This window comes from Loa loa, assembly GCF_000183805.2.
Source record: "Loa loa unplaced genomic scaffold supercont3.19, whole genome shotgun sequence".
Taxonomy (NCBI): domain Eukaryota; kingdom Metazoa; phylum Nematoda; class Chromadorea; order Rhabditida; family Onchocercidae; genus Loa; species Loa loa.
This window is the reverse complement of record NW_018108199.1, coordinates 75,944-89,025: the sequence shown is the minus strand read 5'-3', so window position 1 is coordinate 89,025 and position 13,082 is coordinate 75,944. Positions and strand designations below refer to the sequence as shown.

General features: G+C 32.6%; 3 protein-coding genes across 3 annotated transcripts in view; all 3 read left to right on the top strand.

The window, feature by feature from the left end:
- Window positions 1-1,835: 1,835 nt before the first annotated feature.
- On the top strand, window positions 1,836-2,318 carry LOAG_08218 (hypothetical protein; the record flags this gene model as incomplete). The annotated part of the gene is made up of 1 exon (XM_003143750.2): window positions 1,836-2,318. One exon carries the CDS (start codon window positions 1,836-1,838, stop codon window positions 2,316-2,318), a length of 483 nt encoding a protein of 160 aa, XP_003143798.2.
- Window positions 2,319-4,202: 1,884 nt separating this feature from the next.
- On the top strand, window positions 4,203-8,611 carry LOAG_08217 (RNA-metabolising metallo-beta-lactamase; the record flags this gene model as incomplete). The annotated part of the gene is made up of 15 exons (XM_003143749.2): window positions 4,203-4,300; window positions 4,489-4,570; window positions 4,863-4,993; window positions 5,211-5,376; window positions 5,655-5,738; window positions 5,804-5,936; window positions 6,114-6,289; window positions 6,398-6,526; window positions 6,732-6,876; window positions 7,108-7,259; window positions 7,371-7,439; window positions 7,642-7,728; window positions 7,828-8,001; window positions 8,122-8,283; window positions 8,364-8,611. The coding sequence occupies 15 exons, from the start codon at window positions 4,203-4,205 to the stop codon at window positions 8,508-8,510; spliced, it is 1,935 nt and encodes a 644-aa protein (XP_003143797.1). The 3' UTR covers window positions 8,511-8,611.
- Window positions 8,612-8,891: 280 nt separating this feature from the next.
- LOAG_16786 (cyclophilin-6) overlaps window positions 8,892-13,082 on the top strand; it is a 7,208-nt gene continuing 3,017 nt past the window's right edge. Inside the window, exons 1-10 of the mRNA XM_020449444.1 lie at window positions 8,892-9,029; window positions 9,480-9,547; window positions 9,823-9,887; window positions 9,957-10,090; window positions 10,202-10,328; window positions 10,463-10,559; window positions 10,881-10,997; window positions 11,313-11,396; window positions 11,468-11,575; window positions 12,052-12,169. Of these exons, the coding sequence (XP_020307031.1) occupies window positions 8,960-9,029; window positions 9,480-9,547; window positions 9,823-9,887; window positions 9,957-10,090; window positions 10,202-10,328; window positions 10,463-10,559; window positions 10,881-10,997; window positions 11,313-11,396; window positions 11,468-11,575; window positions 12,052-12,169 (988 nt within the window). The 5' untranslated portion in view covers window positions 8,892-8,959. The remainder of the gene's footprint in view (window positions 9,030-9,479; window positions 9,548-9,822; window positions 9,888-9,956; window positions 10,091-10,201; window positions 10,329-10,462; window positions 10,560-10,880; window positions 10,998-11,312; window positions 11,397-11,467; window positions 11,576-12,051; window positions 12,170-13,082) is intronic.

Here is a 13,082-nt window from a genome sequence, read left to right as displayed (position 1 = left end):
ACTTCGTCGAGTCTTTCTCTTGCATCATTTTTATTAACTGTTTAAAAATGCCACTTTCGTTTCGTTCAGTCAATTAAATTATCCACTAGATTATACTACTTAGATTATATTATCCACTAGATTACTCTATATTACTTAGATTATATTATCCACTAGATTACTCTATACTACTTAGATTAGTTTATATTATCCACTAGATTACTCTATATTACTTAGATTATATTATCCACTAGATTACTCTATACTACTTAGATTAGTTTATATTATCCACTAGATTACTCTATATTACTTAGATTATATTATCCACTAGATTACTTTATATTACTTAGATTATATTATCCATTAGATTACTCTATATTACTTTATATTATCTACTAGATTACTCTATACTACTTAGATTATTTATATTATCCACTAGATTACTCTATATTACTTAAATTTATACTATCCACTAGATTACTTGATATCATATACTGGTTACTTTATTATTAGTTAAAGCTTTCCTTTTTTTTTTCTGCTTTCTCTTTTGTTTATTGGATGAGAAACAAACTTACTGAAATTAAAATAGCATTGAGTAACGGAAAGAATATGGCCCATAAGAGAATCGAAAAAATGATGGAAATAATTCCGGTAATCAGGAAGAACCGGAACAATGTGCAGCACCGACAACAATTTACTACCATTTTTTGCATTGATGGAACGATTCTTGAAAATTTTTTTTTGGTTTAAGCAAAATTAAAGCATTTGCTCATATCGTTTGCTTATACATATGGTCAACGTTATCACTTAACACTGATAAAACACTGATAAGACCTATATGTACAAAAAACTTCAGCATTGTCATTGCCTATCAGAATTGAAATCTTACCCTCATTATAACAAAAATTAAAAAACGAAAAAATAGCAAACAACTAATTTGCATTAAATATTCAATTTCTTGAAAAATTAGAAGACACAAGCAGAAATGTTGAATTTTGAAATTTCTAAAAATATTATTTTTCGACTTTAAATTTCAAAGAAAATCAGAAGTTATTTTGCTCAAACTTTTTTGTTAACATTCAAAGAGTTAGAATGATATCCGATCAGAGCGGATGATCGATTATTATTTAATCATATTTGCCGTAGACTCACATCCTTCATGCTCATCTTCATGATCTCTACTTAGCAACTGTCTATTCCAAGAAGTAAGTCAAATCTCAAATTCAAATTCATATTAAGCAATAAAATTTTTTAATGTATATCATGCCCAATTAATCTCACTTAGTGGATCATAACTATGATACCTTTCTGTTTGCGCGAATACTTTTCGATTGTATCATTTAATATTGCGTTCATTCTCCTACTTTCATCCGATACTTACCTATCCCAAATCAATCCTTCTTGTCTGACAATGTTAATCCTTTATGCTATTATAGATCGTTGCTGCTTACAAGTGGAGTGATTCCGATATTTCATAAAGGATGAATCAAATACAGTATTCCTCTCTACTCGTGATACTTCATATTACATTAATTTCAACATTGCCATTGATCACAAGTGACGTAAGCTTTTATCTTTCTTCATGTACCATTCCCGCATTATTACTACTTCTAACAAGAAACGGAATAGTTTCAGGTTCCTACAAAAAACAGTTCTTTTAGTCGGATTTCTCAATTTACGATTACGGATAATGTACCGGTGCAAAAAAACGTAAGTTAGACGGACAAAATGACATATAAATAGACATAAAAATGGGTAGTGAAAGTTTCAGCGTCTCAAAACTTCTTACGTGTAAACTCGACATTAATTTTGATGTTTTTGTTGAATTTAAGAAGTGCCTTCACCAATTTCAGGTTATGGTTACGGAACATGCGGAAGAATTTACAGAAACTGAATTGACCAATTTATCAATGACAATAACAGTTGTAAATACCAGTTGTGAAATCACATCAGTTATTGAAGAAATGAACGGTACCGAGCCATCGAAATTGGTATCTGTCCACGAAAGTTCAAAACGTTTAGAAAGGAATCTCGAAAGCTTAGAAAATCTTGATGATAGCACTACGCTACCAACAGCTAGACAGGAATCTAACTTCACTACAATACCCTGGAATATTGCTCCATCGCTGAATGTATCTGAGACAACGGCATTCATAGATTATGACATTACAGAAGACGTTATAGCTGTACTAGCTCAGAAATCCACATTAGAAGAACCGTCATCCACGTTATCTGCAACAGTTCAACTATTGACCGATACCCAAGGTGAGGCAAAGTGTAGTAGCGCTATCTATGGAAAAACTGGTGGGGTATGGATTGTTGTGAAAGTAACTGGGTAGCATCTAGAAAGCTTTAGTTTAACTTACAACCACCTTATTTTAGAATAAAGATGGATTATTTATCCAAAATTCAGGTGTTCATAATGTTTAAACATAGACAATTTATTGGTTTTTCATCACTATAAAACTTTCTCAGTGTAACAGTTACTTCCTTGATATGTTTTCAAAACATTTTTAGATCGAAATGATGTCAATTGCACACATATCGCTCTGAGTTCCATGAATCAAAAGCATGGTGTGATCTGAAATCTGGCGGAAGTTGGACGTAAGCTTATTCAGTCTTATTACCATTACCCGAAAGTACATCAAATCGGAATTTTAATTAGTCATATTTTAATTTTATTTTCTGCAATCCTGCCATTTCAAATGCTTTTATTTTAGAAATAATAGTATTTGAACAGATAGCTGGAAAAAGAGATCTGTATTTATTCAATAGTTTTAGAAATTTCTATTCTTTAAATTCACGTATAATATATAAATTGATACATAAATTTGCATATAATTGCAACAAAAATTGAAAAACAAAAGTCATGTCAAAAATTACATCTATCAATCTGTAATTTATAAACTTCCTGCACATCGTTCGATTGATCGGTTAAATGCCGCTATTCATGAAGTTTGTCAAATTAATCAGCAAAATCTTTCCAGTGATAAAGATTGTTTCTGTGATGACATGATTGAATCCTGCGTTATCGAACTGTAGAAAGATGATCGGTTGTATCACACCTAGTACATTTCACAATCTTAGCGTCACCGCTCATCAAATGTAACTAAAAAAAAATGAATCTTCAAGTGTCTCCATAGGAAAATATTAGATTCAGTTTTGGAAATTTTGCCTAGGACTTAATTTTCATGACTTTTACCTTTCTCTTAAGTTCGCTTATATAAAGAATATAGTTTAAATTGAAAGTTTCATTCTCATTTTATATTCTCTACTCCTAATTGAATCCGATCTGTCCTTTCAATAATGGTGCAGAGTTCATAAAAATAGCATATCGATTGTTTCTTCCGCTCTATCCACAGTGTTCGTCCTACTTTAAAGTTTTCCATTTTACATTTATTTATCTTTGAAAATTTTTGTTTTCTCAAGATGTACATATGCGTACTTTTATATGTTTTATATCAAATAAAGTACTGTATTTCCTCCAGGTTTTGTTCTGCATCGGATTAAGTTTTTAGTGCAAGAAATCGAACTGCAAGAAATTCGCTGGTGATCTGAAATTTCTGCAAAAACTTGTTTCACACCGTTACATTCTTCTCGACCATCGCAGCTTCTGATATGCTTAATCAACCTTGTCAACTACGTGGTTCCATGAACGCCTACTTCAGAACTTTATAAACAACATCACGAAGATTTTCTGAAGTGAAAACCTTCTGCTAAGGTAAGCAACCTCTATGTGATGACCATCTGAATAATAACAACCTAACTGTAAAAGTGGCCCAAATGGAAATGGCCTGAGAGGGTAATGATTTGAATGGAGGCATAGTGATAGTGACATCATATCATGCTATCTAACGAATGAACATCCCAGAGAGTACCCCCAATTGCCCACAGACATCTGGCTCTGTACCTTTCTCACCTGTATCTTTGTCTCATAGTCCGTTGCATCCAATGGGAATGCATCGTCCCGTTTGGAATTTAACTACTCTCGGGTTATCTCGAAGAAATGCTTTCGGAAATGTTTGTGTAGAGTGAGTTAAGGTGCCATGTCGACATAGCGGAAGGAAAACTATGGAAGTAACTAGAAAGTTCGAGAGTATGCAGAAGGTAACAGAATGAATGAGATAGCAAGGTATTAAGAATTGCAAAAATGTCCGAATAGTCATGCTTTAGAGTAGTAGCAGTGATTGAGAACGCGTGAAAAGCGTACTGTTGCTAAAGAGATGGCAGAAATCGATGCGAACCATAAGAGTCAACTGAATATGTATTCATTGATTAATGAAGCAATGGTTGGGAATTCATTTGCCAATGAATGTTCCCCGTATATTCCGGTTATCTTCCGTTATCGATCGTTGACGTCTCATCGTATCCATGAATCTTACATGATTTGAAGAGTAGCTCTGTGTTGCATTTCATTTAAAACAAATCGAGGATGACAATGTGAATAAAATAATCGATTGTGATAAACTTGATAATCACCGGAAAAATTATTAACAGGAATTGTTCTAGCTTGCCTCATCATGCTCTATTACGGGAATGTTCCAGTTCGTGGGGAATTAATGTCTGCATAATAGCAATGCCTGAAATTAAGGTAAGCTGCAGTAACTCACCGCTGATCCACTTTCCATTTTACTTTTTAAATGTTCTTTTCCATCTAAATTATTTATCTCTTCTTGAGACTATATGTCTCCTCTTACTGGCTAAATGTTATATCATTTTGTCCATTCTTGAACCTGTTTGTGTCAGTATTTGATCTCTTCTAATCTAAACCAGTTTGAAGATGATTTAAAGTCTTAAAAACTTAGTTAAAAAATTCTTTTACATGTTCGAAGCGCAGATTAGGCGCAGTAACAGGTTCTAAGTTCTGGCTAGATTCATTGAAGATAGTTCCACTTGGTGCTGGGCGAGACGTTGGTAGAAGCTGTATTTTGGTATCCATTGGTGGCAAGAATGTGATGCTTGACTGTGGTATGCATATGGGTTATTCCGATGAGCGACGGTTTCCTGATTTTTCGTTAGTTTACTAAGTTTATTTTAGAGACTTTGCACATGTCGACTTTTATTCTTTTTTTATAACATGACTTTTGGAACCTCAACTAACTTTGATTTTTAAACGGAGCAGATCTTTCGAACACACCAGATATTTGGTCTGTTTGGTAGTTTATTCGGCACTGAAACAATATCAAATATTTGATTCTAAATGATATACACATATATACATATTGTTTTAGCTTTATTAGTGGTGGTGGATCTTTAACAGAATTCCTTGATTGTGTCATCATAACTCACTTTCATCTGGATCACTGTGGTTCGCTTCCTCATATGAGCGAAGTTATTGGATATGATGGGCCAATTTATATGACGTATCCAACCAAAGCCATTGCACCTGTATTGTTGGTAATAGTTGTTACTGGTCAATGTTCAGATTTTTTCTTTTCTAAAGTTTTATCATAAAACTTGGTTGTTGTTTGTTTGTCTCGCAGTTAATGCTGTTTCTCGGTTGCTAGTTTCAAAATTCTACCCAACTTTTTCAAAAACTTTCCCTATCATTTTAACACCGATCAACTGGTCACAATAGAGAGGAGAGGGTGTTGGACGATTGTTCTGATTTAATTATTAAGTTGTTCATTTGATTTATTACCTTACATATAGAACATATTTTGTGGTAATTTCAGGAGGATTATCGCAAAATTCAGACTGAATTTAAGGGGGATAAGAATTTTTTCACTTCACAAATGATCAAAAACTGCATGAAAAAGGTTAAATTCAGTTCCAAGTTTCGTTCAAAGCTTTTTTGGAACAATGCTCAATTTTGTTTTTGCAGGTAATCGCAATAAATATTCATGAAAAAATCGATATCGATAACGAATTATCAATACGAGCTTTTTATGCGGGCCATGTACTTGGTGCTGCGATGTTTCAAATTATGGTTGGCTCTGAAAGCGTTTTGTACACAGGTATGAATTCGGATAGGGTAATTGAAAAGAAACTTGTAACACTAATTCAGCCTAAAATACCATTTAACACATATTTTGACGTTTTTCACTCATTATTTCGGTAGTTACTAATCATATTTTTTCTTTTTTTTGAAACTGTTGTTTTCAAAATTAAACGATTGTGTTCACTTTTTGTAGGAGATTTTAATACAACACCGGATCGACATCTAGGCGCTGCACGTGTTGAACCTGGTCTCAAACCTGACTTATTAATATCGGAAAGTACTTATGCGACGACCATAAGAGATTCAAAACGTGCTCGCGAACGAGATTTTTTAAAAAAAGTTCACGACACTGTGTCGAATGGTGGGAAGGTCCTTTTTTTTTGTTTTTTCTGTGTTTGTTGTTAATGATGAGGTATTAATTTAATTTTATTGCTTTATTTTTGATACAAACTATATGTATAACGGACTAAGCTTAAGGTTTTGATCCCGGTTTTTGCTCTTGGACGTGCGCAAGAATTGTGCATTTTGCTGGAATCATACTGGGAAAGGATGAATCTGAAGTATCCAATATTTTTCTCACAAGGATTGGCAGAAAAAGCTAACCAGGTATGTATTTTTTATAATACGAGCTTCATTGGCCAAGAATTCATTATAATTTGTTGCACTAATAGCATATCAAGTTCAGGACTTAATTTGGAGTACTTTATTTGTGCCAACGGTCGTAATACACCATTGAATTTCGACGTAGTAATGCTTTGGATAAAAGGAGATGGAATTTGTTTGCTCAGATTTTTGTCTCTCTCTCTTTCAGTACTACCGATTATTCATCAGTTGGACAAATGAAAAGATCAAGAGGACATTTGTTGAACGAAATATGTTTGATTTCAAGCATATTAGGCCTTTCGAGCAATCTTATACCGACAGTCCTGGTCCAATGGTACTTTTCAGCACGCCAGGTATGTGTGTGTATTGATCTGTTCGTTGTCAGAATATCAGGACGGTTTTCTTGACGGGTGAAAATTAGTATATTTGATGAGAAAAAACTAAAAACGGCGATTAAAAGATCAAAAGGAGATATGGAGTTTGGGCAATGGCAGTCTAAGTTTAGTAATACTTTTATCAGAAAATTTCCTCAAATTTTTATTACTGTCCTCGAATTTTATCGAAATTTCTATCCCTTATTACAGGTATGTTGCACGGTGGACAGTCTTTGCGAGTTTTCACAAAATGGTGTTCGGACGAGAAAAATTTAATCATCATGCCTGGCTTTTGTGTTGCTAATACGGTTGGAGCGAAAGTGATTTCAGGAATGAAAAAAATTGAAATCGCTGGAAGAATGGCAATTGATTTATATTAGTTTATACTTTTATTTCACTGGTTGAAAATTTGTAATTTTGCATGACTTTCCTAAATATTTATTGTTTCAATAGTTAATTTCATCTTGTTCCAGAGGGAAATTAATTTGGGAGTAGAATATATGTCATTCAGCGCGCATGCTGATGCGAAAGGCATAATGCAGGTAAACCGTTAGTTTTTTTCGAAATTAACCATAGAATCGTATCATTTTCCAAATGTGTAGAGCTTTCAGTTAGTCTTGGACACATTCGCATTCGAGTAGGAAATCGTTTGTTATTTTTTCTATATCTTCTGTATTTTCTGTATCTTGTTTACTGTGTTTTCTGTATATGTTATATTTTCTCAGGCAAAGTCATTTGTTTTAGCTTATCCGTGATTGTCAACCAAAAAATGTTATGTTTGTGCATGGTGAAGATGCGAAAATGGAATTCTTGAAAGAAAAGGTGGAGAAGGTTAGATTTCAAGAAGTCATTTTAATATCAGTAAATCACTTTAATATTATTAGATACCCGGCTTTATGCCTCTATAACACTGTTTTTTTTCTTTTTCAGGAATTTAACTTAAAGGTATTCAAACCGGCAAACGGTGAAACAATTACTATTGAAAGTCCTTTAAATGTGAGCCTGAATGTTCCCGTGCAAATATTAGATCGGTGTATTAGTTTGGATCCGACACCGAGCAAGCGCTTTTGCCCTTTCCGTGCTTTTTTGACTATGGATAAACAGGTTTTTTTTTCCCCAAAATTCGACTGAAAATTAGAAAGTTTTTTTTTAGCTCTTAAATGAAACATCCTTAGTTGTTTCCATTTGCTTTATATGCATATTTTAATTTATTTTGTTTTCAAGACTAATCAGCTGGAAGTTATAACACCAGAAGCAGCAGCGCGGCAGTTGGGCACATCCTTGCATACTATTGCCTTTAGTGAAACTATAGAAGTTGATCACATAAATTGGAATTGTTTTGCTGCTAAATTAAAAGTGTACGACCCTAATTTACAGGTCAAAGAGGTGAGTGGTTTTCGTATACTTTTATCTTCTTGGAAATGTCAAATTTTTATTTGAGAATTCACAAGAAAAGCTCTTTTAAGGATGGTATAGAAATGTTTAATGGTGAGGTCACGTTGGCATCAGTAATGGATAATCCAAAGCATGTGGAAATAACATGGGATGAAATTCGTGAAGATTGGTCTGAAGAAATTATCAGTGCACTTAGGAAAGAAATGCTTTTTTTATAGTGCTGTTCTTAATACACTGTTTGATTATTCCATGAAATTTGTAAATCTCATGTTGAGTTTTTCATTTGTATAAAGTTTTTTCTTCCTTCTAAAGAAAGCTCTAGACTAACAATTAACTGCTTTCTATGCAGTATTGGTATTATTGCTATAAATGCTTGAACATCTTTTCCGTTTGCATATCGACTGAAATTGTTATTCTCAATTTTACAGAAATCCAAATTTCCATTTTTATGAAATATTACATTATATGAATTGAAGAAGAATGACTAGTGGTTTTTAGACTCCTGATTGTTCCGAAATTATTTTGTACTTTCTAATATATTCTAATTAAGAGAAATTCCGCTATTTCTTGATAATTGAGAGAGAAATATTTTGTATTTATTTCAGCTTAATTTCCAAACAGTTAATTGCTGGTTGTGTGTTAAATTTTCTATATGCTTTCATAATATATGGCAGTATTGGTCGAGACGACGGTTGGTGATATTGTCATCGATTTATTCGTGAAAGAACGCCCGAGATGTAAGTTTTGTCCGTTCGATTGAAATATAATCTGTGAATAGAGCCTAGAAATGTTTTTATAAGATAAATGGAAAAGTCCAGTCTAATTTAAATCGCAACATAACAATTGGATTGAAGTGGTTGATTAAATAGCAGGAATCATGATCTTTGGTAGGACATTATTGCTACCCATGTTGTTCAGGAAAGCGATGCGATTAGCTGATATTTTAGATAGATGGCATTGTTGTAATTCTCGGTCCTGTATAGCCTCTAATAAATTTGGTATTTCTGGTTATGCATGAATCTGCAACTTATTCTTGATATTCATCAGTTCAAATAAATGCTGTCGTTACTTTTGCTCAGTTAATTTAGTTAAGAATGCGTGTATGCGAATTACCACGAAGAAAACCAGTTACATTATACATTTTTTACGAAAAAATTATTATAAATACAATTTTGTCCGTTTTTCAGGTTGTCTAAATTTTCTGAAATTGTGTAAACTGAAATATTACAATTTTTGCCAGTTTCATGCGATCGAGGTATTTTCATACGCGTATAACTTCTTTCCTCACTTGTTTTTTTTCCCTTTTTTTGCCAGTCGAATATATTCCACACAATCTTTGTTATTTCTTTTTTTTTCGAATTTTCACTCTAATTTCTATTGATCATTGCGTGGTCGATCAGTTTATGAGCAGTTCGGTGGTTTCATGCAAGGTTTCAATTTTGGTATCAATAATTGCTTTTTAGGATATATTTTATAAATTCATTGTTTAAAATTTAGTTAGCTCGATTATCTTATTTTTGTGCTTTATAGCAAAACTACATCGTTCAAACAGGAGACCCAACTGCTACAGGCAATGGTGGAGAATCGATATTTGCGTATGTTTCGGTATTACTCCATCTTTTTAAATTTTTATTTTTGCTGCAACCCATAACATTCATTTTCAGTTGTTTATATGGTGAGCAAGCGCGCTATTTCGAACCAGAACTTGTCCCTAAGTTACGCCATACCAGAATTGGTATCGTATCAATGGTAAATAATGGTTCTAACATGCTTGGCAGTCAATTTTTCATCACTTTAGGTTTGCAAGTTTTATTAATACCGGAGAACAGTTTTCATAGCCGTAATAAATAACTGTTGAGTTTACGATTTTGGTATTTAATTCTGTCGATGGATAATTTGCTCATTTTAGGTGACAATTTAGATTATTTGGATGACAAGCATACTATTTTTGGACAAGTAACCGAAGGACTAGATACATTAGAAAAGTTAAATCAAGAGATTTGTGATGAGCAAAATAGACCGTTCCGAGATATACGGTGAGTTGACCTGTTTTTTTGGTTTCCATCAATTTCATGAGTGTTTTATTTTCTGCTGTTAGAAACTGTTACTTATATATTTTTCTCCTAAATTTTTTAACATTTGCCCAAATTCCTAGAATATTTTGTTGCAGCATAGCTCATACTGTTATACTAGATGATCCTTTTGATGATCCTAAACAACTTCACTTTCCAAGCAGATCACCATCACCGACAATTGACCTTTTAAATGTTAGTTTTTTTTCTAATAAATTTTTCTGTTTTACTTATTCCTTTCAATTTTTTTTAATTTTGAAGAACTAAGTATTTTAAATGCATCATATCTTTCGCTCACTGTATTTTTATAAACAACCACTGGTAGCCTAAGAAAGCAGTGGCAAATTAAGAAATGGATATCACAAGTTTTGTTGAAAAGTTGAAAAGTTTGTTGGGAAGTTTGTTGAAAAGTTGCATTGGAGTCACGCTTATATAAGATCGTGTAAATACCAGAAGATGCGTTACACTAAGTAAATGAAGGATTTTTGATAATTCTATGTACATTCTGAATTACAGGTTTCTCAGATTACTTTGGATCAGTTACTGAATGAGGAAGAAGGTAAAACAGAAGAAGAAATACAGAAAGAAATTGAAACCAAAGATATGGCTGCTCAGGCGCAAATTCTGGAAATGGTATGTTTCTGTTGTCGGTTTTTGCCCGTTGTTTTACAAGTTTTCATTCCGTGTAGTTCAATTAAATTTTATCTGGCTGAAGAATAGATATATCTCAATCAGTCACCGAATATTTGACCAATGGTTGAGTGAGAAGATTAAAGATATAGCAGCTTTAGCTGCTGAGATTTTTGAACCATCTCAGGTAATCTTACATGGAATGATCATACATGGCTATTAATATTCAAGTTTCAAAACAATCTTTTTACCAAGTTGATTAGTAAATTTCGGTCTTTTAATTCAGATGTTTTTCAAATGCTAAATTTTTTAATTTAGGTGGGCGATTTGCATTATGCAGAAGAGAAACCACCTGATAATGTTTTGTTCGTATGCAAGTTGAATCCAGTTACCACAGATGAGGTAAGTACTGACTATATGAACATTCTTCTACGATTATTTCCGGTGTTCAATCGTTTTTTCTTTGTTTTTAGGATCTCGAAATTATTTTTTCTCGATTTGGAAAAATAACATGTTGTGAAATCATTCGTGATAAGAAAACGGGTGCTTCATTGCAATATGCATTTGTCGAATTTGAAGAGGTGAGAAAAATATACAGTTCGGATTTCCGAGATTTGGAACTTTACATCGATGTTGTTGTTCAGCACGATTTTTGTAGGATTAAGTCAAAATCAAGAAGATCAAGCTTTCAAATAATGCTCAGTTATTCGTATCATTGACAACCGCTGAGTGTCGCTTAGTTTCGAGTAGTATTTGAGCTGAAAAACATCACAATATCATTACTGCAATCAAGTTTTTTACCAGCAAATAGTTTTCATTTTCCTCTACCGCCATTCTGTTTCGGAGAAGGTGGATGCGCACTTAATAGACACTGATATTTACAACGCTGATATTGAATGTAGTGGAGATTGGCAATTTTATTTCTGGATGTTACTCAAATATGATTTTATATTATAGATCAAAAATTAAATGCGAAAGGTACATGGAACTAGGAAACTTAAAATTTTAAAAATTTATGAATTGGCTCTTTTTTCTTGTTCATTTTTTGCATTGCCAGGTTCAAAGTTGTGAGAATGCTTACTTCAAAATGGATAACGTGCTGATTGATGATAGACGGATACATGTTGATTTTTCTCAATCTGTTGCTAAAAATTACCAATGGAAAAGAAAGGAAGGTAGGGAATTTGTTTTATTCATAAAGTTCATGATTAGTTCAATTTAAATACAATTTAAGACAAAAGTCATCAAACCTTCCTTGATGATCTTTGGTTTGCGTCCCAGCTTGATCTTAAATATTTAAAAAATACATTCCTGGAAGAAAAAGTTAACGGAAATTTTTTGCTGTTTTACCACTTTCTCATCATGAATCAGATTTGCATATTAAAAAACATGTTTATCTAACCTCTACATTCGATTATCGCTCTAATAGTATGAGATCAAGATACATGTTGAGGATTAAATAAAGTAATGGACAAATAGATATCAAATAAATTCAATGCAGAAGCAGGTCGTCTTTGGAAATGAATTAATCACTTGAATATACAATTATTAACAGTATAATTTGTGGGTAAAAAATAATGATAAATTATACATCGAAGATTTTAAGAAATATAGAAAATACTAAAAAAGCAACATGGAAATTTACATCTTGACATACGCTCATTACTCGAACAGCAAACAGAGATCTGCTGTTCGAGTACTGATTGTTTGTTTTCTGTGTTATTTTTTTTTATTTTTCGTTTATGGAAAGAGAGGGGGCATTTTCAATTCTTTACATAACAATTTTCCTCTTCTAAAGAAAAACTATTTTTGTAAGAAAATTTTTAGGCATAAAAAGAACTAATGCACATTCCTTTCATTTTTGGAAATCCGCAAACATTTAGAAACGAAATTGGACATACTGTAATTAACAAAATTTTCGCCATATTGTGTTCCTTCATTTTTATAACACGATTCTTTCGTAATTACTAGGAAAGGAAAGAAAAGTTTGTTTTTCATCGGATCCACTTATTTTACATGGGAAAAATCGGTCATGATATATATATATATATATATATATATATATATATATATATATATATAACTAAA